At 58.7% G+C, this 18,987-nt stretch overlaps 1 protein-coding gene across 1 annotated transcript; it reads left to right on the forward strand.

The window, feature by feature from the left end:
• The first annotated feature begins 45 nt into the window (after positions 1–45).
• Positions 46–18,158, forward strand: MUTYH (mutY DNA glycosylase). The gene is given in 18 exon segments (XM_073357895.1): positions 46–173; positions 2,464–3,028; positions 3,030–3,097; positions 4,603–4,718; positions 6,169–6,302; positions 7,675–7,714; positions 8,277–8,350; positions 8,524–8,565; positions 8,669–8,740; positions 8,969–9,082; positions 9,550–9,647; positions 10,618–10,762; positions 12,726–12,813; positions 13,451–13,645; positions 15,626–15,771; positions 16,172–16,345; positions 16,653–16,703; positions 16,925–18,158. Coding segments are annotated over 18 exon segments (2,361 nt in total). The 5' UTR covers positions 46–60; the 3' UTR covers positions 17,051–18,158.
• The last annotated feature ends 829 nt before the right edge of the window (positions 18,159–18,987 follow it).

The following is an 18,987-nucleotide window of genomic DNA, read 5'->3' on the forward strand; positions in this document are numbered from 1 at the left end:
GTTACACATCTTTGATGTAGAAAAGTAGTGCACCTCATCCCACTCACCGTGTCCACAGCTATGAAGCTAGATGTTTTTATGGCCAGGAGCATGGACGGCCACAGCTCCTTGAAGTTATCATTCTGGACATCAATGACAGGTACTTTCAAGCAGGTCATCTTCATGCAGGTCATGCTGCTTCCAGAAATGAAAGACACAGAAACTCAAGTTATTTAAAACTTCAAGGAGTCATTGATTAAGGAGAGTCTCCAACGTGCTGGCACCTAGCTGCCAACACGATGGACACATTAGAAATGCCGACCATTATTGGGGGGAGGGATAGCTCAGTGGTTTGAGCACTGGCCTGCTAAACTGCAGGTTGTGAGTTCAATCCCTGAGGGGACCATTTAGGGATCTGGGCAAAAATTGGGGCTTGGTCCTGCTTTGACCGGCTGAGGTCCCTTCCAACCCTGATATTCTATTTTGCAGAGACTATAGAAGAGCCAGCTATGCTCTCCAGCAGGAGCTCCCACCAATTTCAACAGACAATTCAGCAAGGCAGAACCAAACCCCAGGAGTCAGTGGCAGAGTGTACCCTCGGGAAAAAGCACAGTGCCCAGAGCTTCTGCAAGGGTCGGCCTTTTGTTCACAGATTCTTTTATGAGCAACTGTGCCCTGTTCAGAGCGGAGGTGGCATGGCGAGTACAGCTATGCAGCGCAGATCATTATGTGCCATTCCTAGCCCGCCTCTGCCTAGAGCCACAGCATCCCCTGCGCTCGGTACCTGGGCAGAGAGCTGCTCCTCTGGGCACGACTGTCTCCGCGTGGTGCTGGCCTGGGCAGGGAAAGCATTGAAGCCCAGTACCTGGGCCCAGCAAGTCCCACAAGTCACATCTGCCCCCCCCCATGGAATAAACGCCCCCGCCGCAGCCCCTCTCTCCCCCATCCCAGGGATAAACGCCCCCGCCCCCCCGCCGCAGCCCCTCTCTCCCCCCTCCCGGGGATAAACGCCCCCGCCCCCGCCGCAGTCCCTCTCTCCCCCCTCCCGGGGATAAACGCCCCCCCCACAGCCCCCCTCCCAGGGATAAACGCCCCCGCCCCCCCCCCGCAGCCCCTCTCTCCCCCCTCCCGGGGATAAACGCCCCCCCCACAGCCCCCCTCCCAGGGATAAACGCCCCCGCCCCCCCCGCCGCAGCCCCTCTCTCCCCCCTCCTGGGGATAAACGCCCCCGCCCCCCCCGCCGCAGCCCCTCTCCCCCCCCTCCCAGGGATAAACGCCCCCGCCCCCCCCCGCAGCCCCTCTCTCCCCCTCCCAGGGATAAACGCCCCCCCACAGCCCCCCTCCCCGGGATAAACACCCCCGCCGCAGCCCCTCTCTCCCCCCTCCCGGGGATAAACGCCCCCGCCCACAGCCCCCCTCCCCGGGATAAACGCCCCCACCCCCCCCGCAGCCCCTCTCCCCCCCCCGGGGATAAACGCCCCCGCGCCCCCCGCCGCAGCCCCTCTCTCCCCCCTCCCGGGGATAAACGCCCCCGCCCCCCCCCGCAGCCCCTCTCCCCCCCCTCCCGGGGATAAACGCCCCCGCCCCCCCCCGCAGCCCCTCTCCCCCCCCTCCCGGGGATAAACGCCCCCGCCCCCCCCCGCAGCCCCTCTCCCCCCCCTCCCGGGGATAAACGCCCCCGCCCCCCCCCGCAGCCCCTCTCCCCCCCCTCCCGGGGATAAACGCCCCCGCCCCCCCCCGCAGCCCCTCTCCCCCCCCTCCCGGGGATAAACGCCCCCGCCCCCCCCCGCAGCCCCTCTCCCCCCCCTCCCGGGGATAAACGCCCCCGCCCCCCCCCGCAGCCCCTCTCCCCCCCCTCCCCGGGATAAACGCCCCCGCCCCCCCCGCCGCAGCCCCTCTCTCCCCCCTCCCGGGGATAAACGCCCCCCCACAGCCCCCCTCCCCGGGATAAACGCCCCCACCCCCCCCGCCGCAGCCCCTCTCTCTCCCCCCCCGGGGATAAACGCCCCCGCCCCCCCCCGCCGCAGCCCCTCTCTCCCCCCTCCCGGGGATAAACGCCCCCCCACAGCCCCCCTCCCCGGGATAAACGCCCCCACCCCCCCGCCGCAGCCCCCCTCCCCGGGATAAACGCCCCCACCCCCCCGCCGCAGCCCCCCTCCCCGGGATAAACGCCCCCACCCCCCCGCCGCAGCCCCCCTCCCGGGGATAAACGCCCCCGCCCCCCCCGCAGCCCCCCCCCCGGGGATAAACGCCCCCGCCCCCCCCGCAGCCCCCCTCCCGGGGATAAACGCCCCCGCCCCCCCCGCAGCCGCCCCCCCCGGGGATAAACGCCCCCGCCGCAGCCCCCCTCTCCCGGGGATAAACGCCTCCGCCCCCCCCGCAGGCCCCCGCCTCCGCCCCCCCCGGGGATAAACGCCCCCGCCCCCCCGGGTCCAGCCGCAGCACAGGGGGCGCCCCAGGCCGCGGTGCACGCCGGGACTCACCGCGGGGCCCGCACGGGCGGAGGGGCCGCTGCGCTCACGGCGCCGCCATCGTCCCGCTTCCGGGACTGGGGGCCGGGCGGAGCTGGGGCCGGGCGGGTCCTTCCCTTCAGGGGGCGCGGTCGGGCTGCCCGGGCAAGCGCCTGTCCCCGGCTCACTCCACCCGCCGCTCTGCGCCCTCAAGGCCGCTCCCGAGCGGCGGCTCCGCGCGCGCGGCCACGCGCCGCACGCTCCTAGGCCGACGAGCGTTTTTGTTTATCAGGCGTTTGGAAAGGGCAGCCCCGAGTCCGAGCGGGGTCCTTGTGAGAGACTGGACGGGGGAGGAGCCCGGTCTTCTCGGACACGCTGATTGGCTAGTAACCGCTGATCCCGCCTCGTCGGCTGATAGGCCAGACCTGTCGTGGCCAGTCCACACGAGACGAGAGGTGCTGGGCGCGAGGCGGCTCCCGGGGCCGCGCTCTGATTGGCTCCTGCGCGCCCGGGAGCGGGCTCTGATTGGGCCGCGCGAGAGCGAAGCGGGTCCCCGGGGAAGCAGGGCGCGCGGGGTGAGTGCGGTAAGGGAAGGCTCCGCGCGCGCGGCCCCTGCTGCAGCGCGCCCGGCTGGCGGCAGTGTCCGGAGGCTCCCGCCAGCGTGCGAGGTGCGCGAGGTGTCCGGTTCAAACCCCCCCCCCCCCGCCCCACGGCGTGTCCGGTTCAACCCCTCCCCTTCACGGCGTGTCCGGTTCAACCCCTCCCCCCCCCACGAGGTGTCCGGTTCAAACCCCCCCCCCGCGCCCCACGGCGTGTCCGGTTCAAACCCCCCCCCCCGCGCCCCACGAGGTGTCCGGTTCAAACCCCCCCCCCACGGCGTGTCCGGTTCAAACCCCCCCCCGCGCCCCACGAGGTGTCCGGTTCAACCCCTCCCCTTCACGGCGTGTCCGGTTCAACCCCTCCCCCCCCCACGAGGTGTCCGGTTCAAACCCCCCCCCCGCGCCCCACGGCGTGTCCGGTTCAAACCCCCCCCCGCGCCCCACGGCGTGTCCGGTTCAAACCCCCCCCCCCGCGCCCCACGAGGTGTCCGGTTCAACCCCTCCCGCCCCACGAGGTGTCCGGTTCAACCCCTCCCGCCCCACGAGGTGTCCGGTTCAACCCCTCCCCCCCCCACGAGGTGTCCGGTTCAAACCCCCCCCCCCGCGCCCCACGAGGTGTCCGGTTCAACCCCTCCCCCCCACGGCGTGTCCGGTTCAACCCCTCTCCCCCCCCACGAGGTGTCCGGTTCAAACCCCCCCCCCGCGCCCCACGGCGTGTCCGGTTCAAACCCCCCCCCCCCCCGCGCCCCACGGCGTGTCCGGTTCAAACCCCCCCCCCCCCCCGCGCCCCACGAGGTGTCCGGTTCAACCCCCCCCCCGCCCCACGGCGTGTCCGGTTCAAACCCCCCCCCCCGCGCCCCACGAGGTGTCCGGTTCACCCCCCCACCACGAGGTGTCCGGTTCAACTCCTCCCCCCCCGGCGTGTCCGGTTCAAACCCTCCCAGCCCCACGGGGTGTCCGGTTCAACTGCCCCCCACGGGGTGCACGAGGTGTCCGGTTCAACCCCCCTACACAGACATCAGGTACACGGAGTGTCCGGTTCACATGCACACGAGGTGCATGGGGTGTCCAGTTCAACCCCCCCCCCACACGCACACACAACCGGGGTGTCCAGTTCACTGCTCCTCCCGCACGGGTTGCCCTGTCCCCCCGTCCCCCCCAATGATACGCTTGCCTACCTTCCAGGATTGGCCTGGAGTCTCCAAGAATTAAAGAATAATCTTTAAAGAGCATACCATGTGATTCAATCTCCAGGAGTATGTCTGACCAAAATTGGCAACTCCCCCCCCCCCCCCCCCATGAGGTGCGCGGGGTGCCTGGTTCTCACCCACACGCACCACGAGGTTCACAGGGTGTCCGGGTCCCACCACCCTCCCACGAGGTGCACATGGTGCCCGGGTGCCCAGTCCCCCCCTCGCAGCATGCAGGGTGGCAGTGGGAGGGCGTGTGGTGTCTGTGGTCCTGTGGGGAGGTTGGAGTTCTGGGAGTGGAGAGTTATTGCAGCAGATGCTCAGGATGTGAGGGCCCTTGAGGGGGTCACCATGACAGTACCCCATTCGCTCTTTTTTCCTCAGCCTGGCGATGAGTAAACTCCGGGCAGCAGCTCGCAGCGGGCGGGGACTCCAGCAGGGCGCAGGGGATGTGAGGAAATCCCCAAGGAGGTGCAGAGAGAATGTATCATCCCATAAAGGTGAAACGCTTCAGCTACAAGGATCTTAGGGACACTGCAGTAAGGGTGACACCATGACGATAGGCACAGTGTGAACAGCTAGACACATACCAAACAAGATCAGGAATGAGCCTGGGTGCAAAGGGACGCAGGCAAATAAACCCATATTTTATAAATAAAACGTTTTCCGTCATTGGGACTGCACGTTATTCAGTCTGACCATTGAATATATTAATTCACTGCTGATCCTAATATTCTGCACTTGTACAGCACCTTCCATTGCCATTCTCAATGGAGTCCAACTCTCTGGACTCAAACCTGCACCTTTCAATGCTAAAATGGCATTGTGAAGCTCCTTGTTTCTTGTCTCTCAGTAACTGCAGCTTAGCTGTGCTCAGTTTACAAGTACATATACATTTCCTCTAACTGCCAGGCCTGCAAAATCACCTTTGGGACGTGAGAATCAATCTGAGCTTTTTCTTCTTCATGCGTTAGCAATGACCAAGATTTCACAAGGTGAGCTTGGTTAACTACTCTGCTGATGTTGTGTGAGAAGGCTAGATTGCAGTTTCCTCATACAGAGGTGGGTGAGTTCCGCAGGGCTAAGAGCAGTAACAGGTAATTGAAAGTTTACTTTAGTCACTGAAATCAGACGACTTGGCCCTGATACACGCAGGGAGTTGACAGTCACGTTTTCAGAGACATACAACATTTTAACCATAAGTTCGTGCTGCTTCTTTTTTTCAACACTGTTTGTTGTTGCACTTCCAAAAATAGACTGGCTGGTTTCTGGTCAGTTTCTCTGCCTCCTTCTCTGCTGGCCCCATGTTGTTTGTGTGGGCTTCCTCACCCCTGACGTAAACTCTACACTCTGTAGTAGACATGATAGTTGAAATCTCTTTGCCAGAAGCTTATTTTGGTTAATGCATTCAGTGGAGGACAGAGAATACAGGCATCGAAGTGTGTACTAGTTAAGCGTTGGCCTGCTCCAAGTTGTATGAGACATATGGAAAAACAGTTCCTGCCCTGATGAACATACAGTCTATGAGTCGACAAGATGCAATGGGAGACTCAGCTAAGGGTGATAAATTAGAGGAACTTTTTTTTTTCTAATCTGACACATCTCTCCACTTCCGTAATGTTTAGGAGGGGAAAGCATTTGATGAGGGCCAGTATTTGTGAAGTAGGCTGGTAGAAGTGAGGCTTTAGGGGCGAATTTGAGATTGTAGAGGTCTTGCGCACTGGGACCGGGTGAGTCTTAGAAACAGCTGGTGAAATCGTTTTGGGGCCACACACCCTTCAGGGTCTAGTGCAGGCTTCTCCAGGCTATTTTCCTTGTTTCTAGTGGTTTGTGTAGTCTGATGGAAAGACCTCCTTTGCCTCAGTAATGAAAGGGCAGCCAAGCCCTCCCCCACCAGCTCCTTTAACCACTGGTCCTGTCTTCTGACTGGCATTTAATGTCTCCTTGCAGACGTGCTACCTCCAGTGTCTGCCCAACAGTCTGCGTACCATCTCTTCAGCCACCCGGCAGAAATCGAGGCCTTTCGGAAGAATTTGCTTGCCTGGTACGACAAATGCAAGCGTGACCTTCCCTGGAGGAAATTGGTACGGCAGGAGTGGGTCACCACAATACGTGGTTGGGTTCCCCCAGTTTAAAAGATGCTGCCCTGATGACCAAAGCACTGTCTTCCCCTATGAACCTGTCAGATTGCATTGAAGCTGAAGGGGCATCTAAAATCAGATTGTATCTTCCTCCACTAATGTGGTTTGTTTCCTTCAACTTGGTCCTACCTGAAACTAGACAGGTCAGTTTCACTGTGTGTTTCTAGTCAGTGTCAGCTTTTCATCCTTGGTCTCATCTATTGGGTTTGAGCTTCTAGTGCTGCAGGAAGGTTTTTATTTATCCTTAGCCACTGACTGTTTGCTTGCCTGCTAGTTTGTATTCCCTTGTTGCTGCAGAATGTTCTGTTGTTCCCACTCTGTGCCAGCCCCGGCTCTCACCTCTGTCCTTGCTAAGCCCACAGCGGTGAATGGTGACAGTGGATTTGCCTGTTCCATGGTGGAATGGCTGGTGTGGTCAGAGGTGAACTTTAGCTGCTATGCTGAGAATTGTATGGGGCCACCATTGTCCCATTTAAAAATCTCCGGTGCTGGCACCTGTGTGCAGGGTGGGGTGGGGGTGTCCTCAGGGAAGGTTTCTCTGTTGGGATTCTAAACTTTCAGGATAAACTTTAGCTGGAGAAGTGTCGAAGAAAATGTATGAAATCCCTCATGCCAAGATCAAGAGAGATTGCAGCCAATTTTGTGTTGGCTTTCAATTGGTCAGACCAAATTCAGCATTAACGGAAACTTTTGGGGGCCAATCTTTTCTTTAATTAGTATCTAAACAGCGTATAGAAGACAGGTAGTTGCTCACCTTTTCTTATTTGCATATGCAAATATGTGTTTTGCGTGTGTTTATGCAAATATTTCCTGTGCATCTTAGGCCCCATTGGATGAAAAAATAACCCTAGTCCTGACTCTCTAACATGGTGGGGCATCTGACCTTCCTAAGAAACTCTGCAAGAACAAAGTGCTTTCCAAGGAAGGTTTTGGTTAGAGCTGTTTTCAGGTAGCCAGTAGCAGCTTGAAGCTGCAGATCCCAGGTCTCCTGGGAGTCATATAACTCCTCCCATTTAAGGAGCTCTTATATCTAAATTGAGTTACGCTTACAAATTTTGTCCTCTGCCAGTATTTGAACCAGGGCTCAGATATCAAACACTGCCCAAGAGGAGCTGCTCTCTGCAAGCTAACTGGTGTCATTCCAAATGCTGGTGGCATCTCACCAGTGCTAAATTTGACTCTCTCTCTTGAGTGCAAATTACCCTATCCGAACAAGGTGTGCATCTCCTTTCCTTTTCCCCATTGCTCCCTGAGCAGGGTCCAGAGCTGAGAACTCTGTCCTCTCCCCTGAAATTCTCTCTGCCGTCTCTTTCAGGCTGCAAGCGAATCAGATACTAACAGAAGAGCATATGCAGGTGAGACAGAGAGAACACAGGCTGTCTGCTTGGGCTTCTTTTCTCAGAGAGAAGGTTTGTCACGGCGTGTCATCTGTATCTAGCACTGCAGAGTTAGCAGGGTGCATTGTGGGGGATTGCAGCTTCACTGTGGAGAAAAATACTCGGAACAAATCACGCTGCTCTCCCAAAACCAGACGCAGCCCAAAACTCCTCTAGACTCTTTCTGAAAGAGGCCAGCAGCGTGGCACTTGCAAGGACCTAGCATCACAGGGATGAAGCTGGACAATGATGGTGCTGCCTCCTTAGGCTCAAACAGCCTGGTCTGAGAGATGCATGGGAGCAGCATGACACAAATGGGGAGAAAACTGGTGGCCACTGGATCTTTCTGGGCAGTAACTTTGGGTACGTCAGTGGCCCCAATTCTAAGCCTGCTTCAGGTGTAAGGGACTAGTGCAAGCCATGGGAGGCTCCGCCTTCCCCCCCCAGAGAGACCTTGTGCAAAGGGACAGGGCAAAGTGTTGAATTGGGAGGGGGCCTTCCAGTCCACCATGATGCTCTTGCTTTTCCTTTGTGCCTGCAGTGTGGGTGTCGGAGATCATGCTCCAGCAGACGCAGGTGGCGACGGTGATTGACTTTTACAACAGGTGGATGCAGGTGATTGTCCTTTGTCTCCTCCTCCCACGCCCAGAGCCCTGAATTTCTGAGGGTGTCTGAAACCTCGGCCATTGCATGTCTTGTCCCCAGCCTGCGGGTCAGCCATGCGTTCGTCGCATTCTGCAGACCCGTCCTGTGCCAGCGAACAAGCCTCTGTTTCCTTTGCAATGTAGAAATGGCCGACGCTGCAAGCACTCGCCAAAGCTTCCCTGGAGGTGAGAATCCCCCATGGCAGGGGCCTGAAAACACCCCCATTGATCTTTAATCCCGGGCCCTTTGCGACTAGTCGTAACCCCTGGCTGTGTGTCTTGGGAACAGGACGTGAATGAGCTGTGGGCAGGACTTGGCTACTACTCGCGAGGGAAGCGGCTGCAGGAAGCAGCACAGAAGGTATCCTGGTAGGGGGTAGTTGTGGAGGGATGGGGTATTTCCTACGTTCCCTCCTCTCCATGCTAGTGCCCGCTGGCTGGTGAGCGGGAAAGCCCGGTGCCACGGCTCCGTCCCCAGATTTTAGCCAAAAGCTCCAGAGTGGAGTGTGGCTGATTTGCCCCACTCACGTTGGGAGACACCAGGTCCCTGCTGTTTCATGTGGATTCCCGTTTATCCCTCTCCCCTCAGGTGGTTTCCGAGCGGGCAGGTCAGATGCCCGGGACGGCCGAGGAGCTGCAGAAGCTTCTGCCGGGAGTGGGGAGATACACAGCAGGAGCCATTGCCTCCATCTCCTACGGGCAGGTGAGGAGAGACCCGGCACTGTCCGTGTGCCCGCATTGCCGCAGGTGTGTCAGGCTGTGCTGGCCTTGGGGTCTGTCGGGTTTCACAGGCGCCTCAGCCGACGGGAGGTTTGGGGAATGTGCCTCTCCCTGTGGCTGCTGTTAGCCGCCCATGGCCCCTCTTGCCCCAGGGCAGTTCTAGTGCTACGTGCAAAGTTCCTCCTGCCTCGCTGAAAGCTGGGATCTCCCGGGGGGATCTGGGCACTGAGAGGAGCCTTGTGCTGCTGCTTGGGCACTGGGAGGCCAGACCAGCTCCAGCCATCCGTGGTGCACCCTTGGCCTGGGGATTGCTGGGCCTCCATGGGGGAGGCTGGTCCCTCCAGTTACCCCTCCCTGGGACCGGCCTGGCCGACTGCCCTCCCTTCCTAGGGGCACGAGCGCGCATGTTTCCTGAGATGGTGACCGCGGCTCTTCCGTCTCATGGGCCAGGTGACGGGAGTGGTGGATGGGAACGTGATTCGAGTCCTGTGCCGGGTCCGATGCATCGGCGCCGACTCCAGCAGCCCGGCTGTCGGCAACAGACTCTGGTAGGGGATTTTTCTTGTCCCAGGAGGTGAGGGCGGGTTGTAATACAAACAGGAGTAAAGTACACCAGGGTGGCCTGGGGGGATCGGTCATGGGAGACAGCTTTTCACCTCTGCTTACCAGGTCGTTGGGACAGTCAGTTGCCTTGCAGCCCAGACAAGCACTAGCCCAGTGAGCAGGAAGTCGCTCCCTTGCAGGTCCATACAGGGCATAGGCAGGGATTGGATCAGCCCTGGAGGTGAAATCCCCACCTCCCCCCGGCTGCAGTACAGGATCGTGCCGATGGGTGTGTGCAGCAGCCTAGTCCCCTAGGCAGCACAGGAGACCAGAGCTTACCGAGTACTGTCCAAGCGCCAGCGAGAACTGTCACAGGAGCGGCTGCGTCGCTAAGCAGGGGCTGGGATTCTCGGCCAGTCTAAGCGGAGGAAGAGCCTGCGTGGGGTGGCTGCACCTGGCTTTCGGGGGTCACTGACCAGTCGCATGCTCTCAGGTGCTCGGTGCGGTGAGAGGCGCCTTGGAGAGTGTGGGCTTGCGGCCGTGTCTGCTCGTTGCACCAGGGGTTCCCTGGCTCTACAAGCCAATGCCAGCTGCCTCTAACTGCCATGAAGGGACTTGGGGTGCGGAGCCCCCGATCTCCATTGTCGGAGAGAGCCATCACTGGGATGAGGCTGCGGGGTGGTCCTGGCCCTGTGACTCCAAGTGGCTCTAGTAAGGTAGGAAGAGGGATCCTGAGCACTAGTCACACTAGCCCAACATACTAGAACAGGAGCAAGCCCCAGTGGCCAAGAGTGGCCTGAGCCCCCTCCGCCCTGGGTCTAGCTGGTATCAAGGTTCTGAGCCTCTCCCCAGCTGTTTGGGGAGGGCTGTTCCTCTTCCCAGCTCATGGGACCTGCCCCCCGTGTGTTGTAAGGAACGCTCCTCTGGCTAACCATGCCTGCCCAGCCTGCCACTTCTCGCTGCTCTTTGTCGTAGGGATTTGGCCAATGCTCTGGTAGATCCAGCCCGGCCAGGGGATTTTAACCAAGCCATGATGGAGCTGGGAGCTACTGTGTGTACCCCCAGGGCCCCACTGTGCATGGAGTGTCCTGTGAAACACCACTGCAGGGCGAGTTGCCGGGTAAGTATTGCGCTTTCCTGCATTCAGCTCAATCCCAGTAGGTCAGTGGTCTGTATGTAAACCCCACACTTCATAAAAATGTGTGCTGTTAGGAAGGGTGGGGACCCACCACCTCCCTCTGGACCCTGAGCAAGTCACTTCCCTGCGTTGGGATTCCTCCGAGACGGCTTTCCCCTCAGCTTCCCAAGAGCTCACTTCGACTCCAGATTCCGTCACAGATTTCTCACCTGGATTTGTGCTGGAAATGGCCCAACTTGATTATCATTATCACATTATTATTATTGATTATCACATTGTAAGGAGAGTGATCAATTTAGATAAGCTATTACCAGCAGGAGAGTGGGGTGGGAGGAGGTATTTTTTCATGCTTTGTGTGTATATAATAAGATCTTCTAAACTTTCCACAGTATGCATCCGATGAAGTGAGCTGTAGCTCATGAAAGCTCATGCTCAAATAAATTGGTTAGTCTCTAAGGTGCCACAAGTCCTCCTTTTCTTTTTGCGAATACAGACTAACACGGCTATTACTCTGAAACCATTGTTTCCAGTGAAATGCTACCTATAAACCATGGCCATTAATGGTATAGATTCATGGGGCCAGAAGGACTATTCCACTGGATCATCTAGTCTGAGCTCCTGTCTAGCACAAGCCAGTGAATCTCACCTGGTCACCCCTGCTCGAGCCCAGCCAGTTGCGTTTGACTAAAGCGCACTTTGGTTTGAGTGTAGCCAGCTGTTCTGACTGCACTCGCGGTATTCAGACAATACGTTTGCCTACGTTTGGTCTCTTGAAGACAAAATGGTGCAGTATAGAAAGGAGACATACGCAGCCTCTTTCCAGGGAGCGGTTTGTATCTGGCAGCATGCTCACTTTACGCAGAAGTGTGCTTCGGAAATGTGCATTTAAATGAGCTCTCGTTACAGTATGGCTTGACAAGTTACAAAACTCAACAGCACTAAAATCCAGCACACCTTGGTTTGTTCTGTCCTTTCCCTGTCTCTCTTTTGGATGCTACGCTCTGAACCAGCTGTCTTCAAAGCTGCCTGTACTAGGATATAGAACAAACGTTTCTTGTCTTTGGCAAGTTCTCTATTAGCTAATGCCAAAGCTGACTTTGGCTTTGCAAAGGGTCATGAGATACTCAGCGTGAGTGAACAGAATTGTAGTAAGACCATAGTACATTCAATTAACATAACTTCCCAACACACATATAAAATGAGTATTATATTAATACTGTGTACATAATACCCAGACTATGCCTAACTATATGTATTGGCCAATAGCATCTTCTGGAAAGGCATCCAATCTTGATTTAGAGACATCAAGAGATAGAGACCCCACCGCTTCCCTTGGTAGTTTGCTCCAGTGGTAAATCACCCTCACTGTTAAAAACTTGTGCCCTGTTTCTCATTTGAAACTTCTCGCTCCCTTTTACCTGGCCTTCCCCGGTTCCCCTCTCCCCATGGGGTTTACCCCCCTTGGATGTATTGTGTACAAATTCCCAGACCTGTTCACACGTGGGCCAAGCTCTCTTCTGACTCGTGGCCGCAGTGTCTTCGGGTATCCACGTCTTGTGACATCTCATCAGGGGGCAGTTTGTGGCTGGTGCCAAATGCAATATGTGCTGCCAGGTTTGAAATGGCATAAGAACGGCCATAGTGGGTCAGACTAACGGTTCATCTAGCCCTATATCCTGTCTGCCAGCAGTGGCTGGGGCCTGATGCTTCCGAGGGAATGAACAGAACAGGGAGACTTCGAGTGATCCATCCCCTGTCATCCAGTCCCAGCCTCTGGCAGTCAGAGGTTTAGGGACACCCAGAGTGTGGAGCTGCATCGCTGGCCCTCTTGGCTAATAGCCATTGCTGGACCTGTCCTCCATGAACTCGTTATCTAATGGTGATAGGGTTCCGGGGCGGGGGAGTTCCAGCTGAGACCTGTAGCTGACCCTGTCCTCTTTTGCAGGTGGAGAAGGAGCTGGAATTTGCCTCCAGGAGACTGCTGGGACAAGCTGCCTCCAGTTTCCCCCAGGCGCCTGACCTAGAGGAGTGTGGTAGGTGCTGGCCGGGGATCCCCACCTCTCACTGTGCTCTCGAGGCTCAGCCTCATATGGAGAGCACCTCTTGACCCCTTAGCCCCAGGTGAGCTCTGAGCTGGCAGGGAAGCCTCACCCTGAGGCACAGAGCTCTGGGGGCAGCGCGGCGATAGGCTGTTAGAGCGGCAGGGGCCAGGCGGTGCTGCCGTGAACAGTAGGACTCCTGATGGACTCCCCTGCTGGCCCGTGCAGCTGGGGAGCCCCAGCTCTGCTGGGTTACACTATGGGGATTAGTGTCGCATGGAGGCTGGTTTGGGATGTGGGGGTGGGAACATGCAGTGACTTACACGCAAGAAGGAGACGTTAAGGGAGAGCTTCTGTTGCCCAACTTCTAGGGGGTCCCCCCCAACACCTCCTTGGGGCACCTCATCTGGCTGATCCTGGGCTGAGATGGTGCCTTCTCCTTGGGAGCCCCATGACCAGCTGCTGGAGGAGCTGCTCTCGGTGCTGGGGTAAATGCATCAGCAGCAGGTGATGGGGACCCCCGGCCTCCTCTCATGCCGTGAGCAGGGCAGGGGTGCAGCCCTTGAGCGCCAGGTCTAATGGGGGCCGGTGCAGTGACAGGGACTGACCCGCTGCCGTGTCTGATTCACAGCCGCCGCCGCCACAGGCATCTGCTCCTTGTGCCCCCCTGCCACGGAGCCCTGGGACAGCAGCCTTGGCGTGGCCAACTTCCCCAGGAGAGCTGCCAAGAAGCAGCCCCGGGCGGAGCGGACGGCCACGTGTGTGCTGGAGAGGAGAGGCCACCGCAGGGAGCCGGAGTACCTGATCGTGCAGAGACCCAGCTCCGGTAACTCGGGTGTGCGCCAGGGTGGAGATGGAAAGGGAGACTGGGGTGGGGGGAGTTGGTGTCTGTGGGAACGGAAGACTCGCTGCCCCGTGGGAGTGGGAATGCTGGGGGGCAGGGCTTACTCATCCCAGGGGGCCAGTGCGAGAAAAAGCACCTCACTGCTGACTGACCTCGACAGGCATCAAACTCCCACAGCCAGCCCTCCTTGGCTAGGGGGAGGCGGGAGGGAGCGTGGGAAGGATCCCTGTGGGGGGACCCCTGCTTGGAGCTCTGGCCGGATTAGAGAGGTGAGCATCTGAAAAAAACAACCCAGAAACGTCCAGGAAAAAAATGGTTCTTTCCTAAGGCCCGATACGGGAAAATTGGAAAGAAACTGGTGAGATGAAGTGTGTGCTCTGAGTCAACAGGGACAGGATTACGAGGGGGATGCTGTTACTGACGTGATCAGGACAGATCTATTTCCATACTTCTTCTGTGCCCAGAAGACACAACCTTCCTTTCGGTTTACAACAAGACTGGTGCGTTCTGTGCTCTGTATTTTATACAGTAAAAGCTGTTTTATCCAGCACTTCACCAGCCGGAAAGCTCTATAAACCAGCATTTCTGATCTTCCTTAAAATCCTGGTTTTTAGTCCGGTTGGTGCAGGGCCAGCAGGGGGTTGGAGCACAGGCTCTGGGAGGGAGTTTGGGTGCGGGGCGGGGGGTGCAGGGTGCTGGATCCAGGGGCCGCTCACCTTGGGCGGCTCTCCACAAGCGGTGACCTGTCCGGCCGCTCCTACGCGGAGGCACAGCAGGTAGCTCTGCACGTTACCCCTGCCCCTGTCCCGAGCGCTGCAGCTCCCATTGGCTGGGAACCGTGGCCAATGGGAGCTGCGGGGGTGGAGGCAGCGCGCGGAGCCAACCGAGGTGAGCAGCCCCTGAATCCGGCCCCACCTACCCCCTCCCGCTGCCCCACGTCCCCGCCCCAACCCCCTCCCTCTTAGTTAACCCGCATTTTTCACTTATCGGCACCCCCCTTCCCCCAACATGCTGGATAAAACCGCTTTTACTGTATATTTTTTTCCTATTTGGCAACAGGCGAAAAACAATACCTGTAAGTACCTTCGTGTGCAGCTACAGTCCCTCCCCAATGCTAGGTATATTTGTCATTGTTATTTGAATCAAAGCTAAAGAATTTATACTTCTTTATTTCATAAACATACCAAACAGGACTTTCTTATGTGCTAACTAAATTGTACTTAATACATTTTGCGTTCTTAAAAAAGTAAGTATAGTTTTGATTAACAAATAACTACTTCAGATCTTTTTCCCCTCAAAGTTCCACTTTTTTCCCACCCCTCTCCCCAATGGGTTTTTTCCCCATGGCTTCAAAATTTCCATAAATTGTCCATCCCCAGTCTGGATACAGCAGCGTAGGCGGAGGAGCTGTGCCGTGCCTGACGGTGCAGCCGTTATGTCAGTAACGATCCTGGCTGCTGAGCAGGAGGGGTGATCAGGGGTCACGGTGCCCCAGATCCAGCCACTGGCAGCACGACAGCTCCCCAGTGCCTTGGGCTATCTTCGGGGGCTCCTTGCACCCAGCTTCCTGGGCCTGAACCTGCTGCCTCTTCCCCTCTCGCTTCTTGCCTGTTTGGCAGAGACTTTACAACAGCAGTTTAGCCCCCAGGATCGACGGCTTGAGCCCTGTGCCTGGTCTGAGCAATACCCTCAGGCACCTCGTGTTGCAATTGGCAACTGGGGTGGAGGTAATCAGAGGGACGTGATCTTGAGGGGACAATATCCCGCAGCCAGCCAGGGCAGGAAACGCTTGGACGGGCCAGTCGAGACGCTCTGCCCCAAAAGGCTTTTCCAAGTCCTGACCCTGGCCTGTGAGCAGAGGAACGTTGGGCCCTGGGTGTGGTGGGAACACAGCGCCCTTTGGAGATGGAAATCTGGCTGTGCCGAATGTGGCCTGGCTGCCCATTCCTTGCTCTCTCCCAGGCTTGCTGGCGGGGCTGTGGGAGTTTCCCAGCCTGCCCTGGGGGCCGGAGCAGAAGGAGAAGCAGCAGACGGAGGCGCTGTTGGGTCACGTTCAGGCCTGGGCCGGAGAAGCCGTGGCCAGAGGATGCCTGCGGTATGTTGGAGAGGTAAACAGGGCCACGCGTCCGTCCTGGGGTGGGTAAAGGGTTCGTGGCGAGTGGGGCAGCTGACGGGAGTGCAGACCGGGCCTGCGGTGCTGGGCTCTGAAGCAAGTCCTCCGCCTGCAGCCAGGAAGATTATGCCCAAGATGCGTCGGCTGAGGGCCAGGAGGCCAGTGAGCAGTGCTAGGGAGTGGCAGAGCAGAGGGTCCCTGGTGCCCTCGCCTGGTTGGTTGTTCTGCTCTGCTCCCCCATTATAACCCCCTTACAGCCCCTCCCCAGCTACTGTCACCCTGTTGCTGAGTGTGGACGGCGCTCGGCTTGCTTGTGGTGCAGCCAGAGGGGTGCGCTGTCGAGCAGCAAGTGTTTCCCCCACCTGGGACTGCAGATCTTTTCCTCTGCATTCCAGGTCGGCCATGTCTTCTCCCACATTCACCAGACGTACGTGGTCTATTCACTGCTCCTGGGCGGGGACCCCGAGATGGCCTCAGGCGGGCGGGACAAGGAGCTGGAGCGGCCAGCGTTCCGGTGGGTGACGCAGGCCGAGTTCCAGAAATCGGCCGTTTCCACTGCTATGAAGAAGGTACTCGACCCCACCCCCTGGGATCCCTGGGAGTGCGGGGAGGGGCTGAGCCCTGTGCATCCCCCACAGGACTCCTGGGAGTAGCAGGGAGAGAGCTAAGCTTTTGCATCCCCACGCTTGGGATTGCTGGGAGGGAGAGGGGCTCAGCCCTGCACATGCCCTGCCCCCACTAGGGTCACATGAAAAGGGGCTGGGGGCCAGCCTGGCATGTCCCCCTCGAGCTGTGGGAAGGGGCTTGTGGCGTGTCTCCACCCTCCAGTGCTGTCTCTCCAGGGGTTAGCCCAGCTCTGTCTTGTGCTTCCCCTAGGTCTGGAAGGTGTTCGAGCAGCAGAGCTGTGAGGGGAGGGGGCCTGGCAAGGTGAGTGCGTCCGCATCTGTGAGGAGGCAGCTGAAGCCGCCTGGGCCGGCCCTGGAGCCCGCAGCTCCCCCATCGTGCAGGGCAGGCTTCCCCATGATGTCAGTCTCCAGCCCCCCCCGGGCATTGTCCTCCTCTGGGGCTGTCAGCTGGGGGACCCCCCTCCATCCTTACCAGGCTCCCCAGGCCAACAGCAGTAACCCCACTTGTGTCCATCCCTGTAGGGCTGCAAGCGGAAACGGGGCGCTGATCCCTTGCACGTCGGCCAGCTGAAGGTGGAAGCAGACTGCAGCCGCCCCCTAAGGCAGCTCTCCCTTGAGGCCTTTCTCAAGGCCCCCACTGGGGAATGACTGCAGCCTCCTGCTCCGGCTGGACCCGCTCGGACTGCACCCAACGGTGAGGCCCGTTTGGAGGGGAGGGAGGCTCCATACTCTGCATTGCTTGGGCTGTTCTGTCCCCCCCCAACCAGCTGGCAGCTCCACCAGGCCTGCAGTGACTGGCACCCGGCTGTCGGGGGCAACACCGAGTCATGTAGACTCAGCCCACATAGGAGGCCCCCCACAGTCCGTTGTTCCCTGCACGTCTTTCATCCAGCCAGCCCCCTGCAGAGGGACCCCCTCTAGTGCAGGCTCACTTGTGTTACCACCATCCCCACAGACCACTTCCCTTCCCCCTGGAGGCTCCCGCCCTGCAGAGCCCTTAGCAGCGAGAGAGGGATGCCACACGACAGTGGGGACGTGAGGTGGAGTGAGGAACCTGCACCTGCCTGGAGCGGTCTGCCTGCATTACACGGGGAATTACAGGGGACGTCCTGCTGGCGTGATAGCCTGGACTTCTCTGCTCATCCCCAGGGCAGATACAGCATGGGGGTCTGACTGTTTCTGAACCCTGCAGATGCATGTCCACTGAGAACTGGGCCGGGCTCCTGGCTCGCTTCCAGGGCCACCGAGCGGCTGTCAGGTGGGCCTGGTCTGGCTCAAGCCAGCATCAGGTGAATGTCTCTCCGCCCGAAGACGCGATACGTTATTCCCTGTGGGGACAAGATCTGGGGCCCCCGCTGCAGCCAGGGACAGTTCTGTCCAGTCAGGGCATCCCAGCGTTCTGGCAGGTGCTGTTCGTGGCCGGGGTTGCCCCTTCACGGGTGAGGGAAGCCGATACTCCCACCGTCTCCTGAGTAATGGGGGAATCCACGGCTCTAGATGCAGGACAAAGTGGAACTGAACAAAGTGGAACTACTGTATTTCCAACAGCTGCCCGTCTCCTCCCACCAGCCCCGTCCCGCTGCTCCTGGGACATGGAGGGTCATGAGACCCAGCAGAGCCAGAGGGCGATGTCGGATGCTGTGGGGCAGTTTGCTGCTGGCCCTGCCTCGTACGTTGGCTCCTTTTCCACCTGCTTTTACTCACTCTCACAGCTGAGGTTTTAATAAATCTGAACTTTTTCTATAAGCTTTTAAAAGCAGATTTTGGCTCCATTTCTTTGTAGCCACCTCTGGAAACACGCTCCGGCAGCGCTGCAAAAGGGGATGCGAAGAGCCTGGCCCCAGCTGCCAGGCAGAGGTTGCTGGGTGACCACTGGAGCCATGGTGATGGACAGGAGGGGGTGGGAGATAAGTGCAGGAAATGGGGCACCGGTGGTATGAGCAGCAGGGAAGGAGCTTCGTGTGCCCTCAGTGCCACCTTTTTTTATAGAGCATGATCACCCAGTGGCTCCATTCCACCTGTGGGCAGCCTGGCAGTGCCCCTCGAGCAGCCTGCCTAGGGTAGAGCGGATCTGCAAAAACCGATCGGCGGTGGCACCCGCTGGCAAAGGGCAGGAATTTTCTGCTGAATGCATTTAGCTCAAACCGGGCAACATTTTGGGGCCAAATCGTTTCCTCGCCAAAAAATGCCATGTGGGTTGACCTGATCTGCTTTGGAAGTGGGTCAAGCTGAATCAGAGTATCCAGACAGAGAGCTAGGCCAGAGTCCTTAGTCCAGTCAATTTCCAATCTAGACAAGCCCTTAGGGTCCCTCAGTGAAAAACCCCAGCCCCCATCCTTGGGGGCTGTTAACGTGAGCACCTCTGCTGGTCAGCTGTGGTGGTGCAGCAGAGGTGGACTGGGTGGGAGCTGGGCCTGACATCAAAGAGATCTGCATAGGGCCCCAGCAGCACCCCTCAGGACACCCAGACACTAACTCGGTGCTCAGATGCAGTTTGAACTCCGTGGCAATCCCCGCTAAGCAGGCAGGCCGCCCTCTCCCGCGCTAGCCAGGGTGTCCTTCAGCCACAGCCCCTCGGAGGCGCA

The sequence above is a fragment of the Lepidochelys kempii genome, chromosome 8 (assembly GCF_965140265.1).
Source record: "Lepidochelys kempii isolate rLepKem1 chromosome 8, rLepKem1.hap2, whole genome shotgun sequence".
In the NCBI taxonomy this organism is placed as follows: Eukaryota; Metazoa; Chordata; order Testudines; family Cheloniidae; genus Lepidochelys; species Lepidochelys kempii.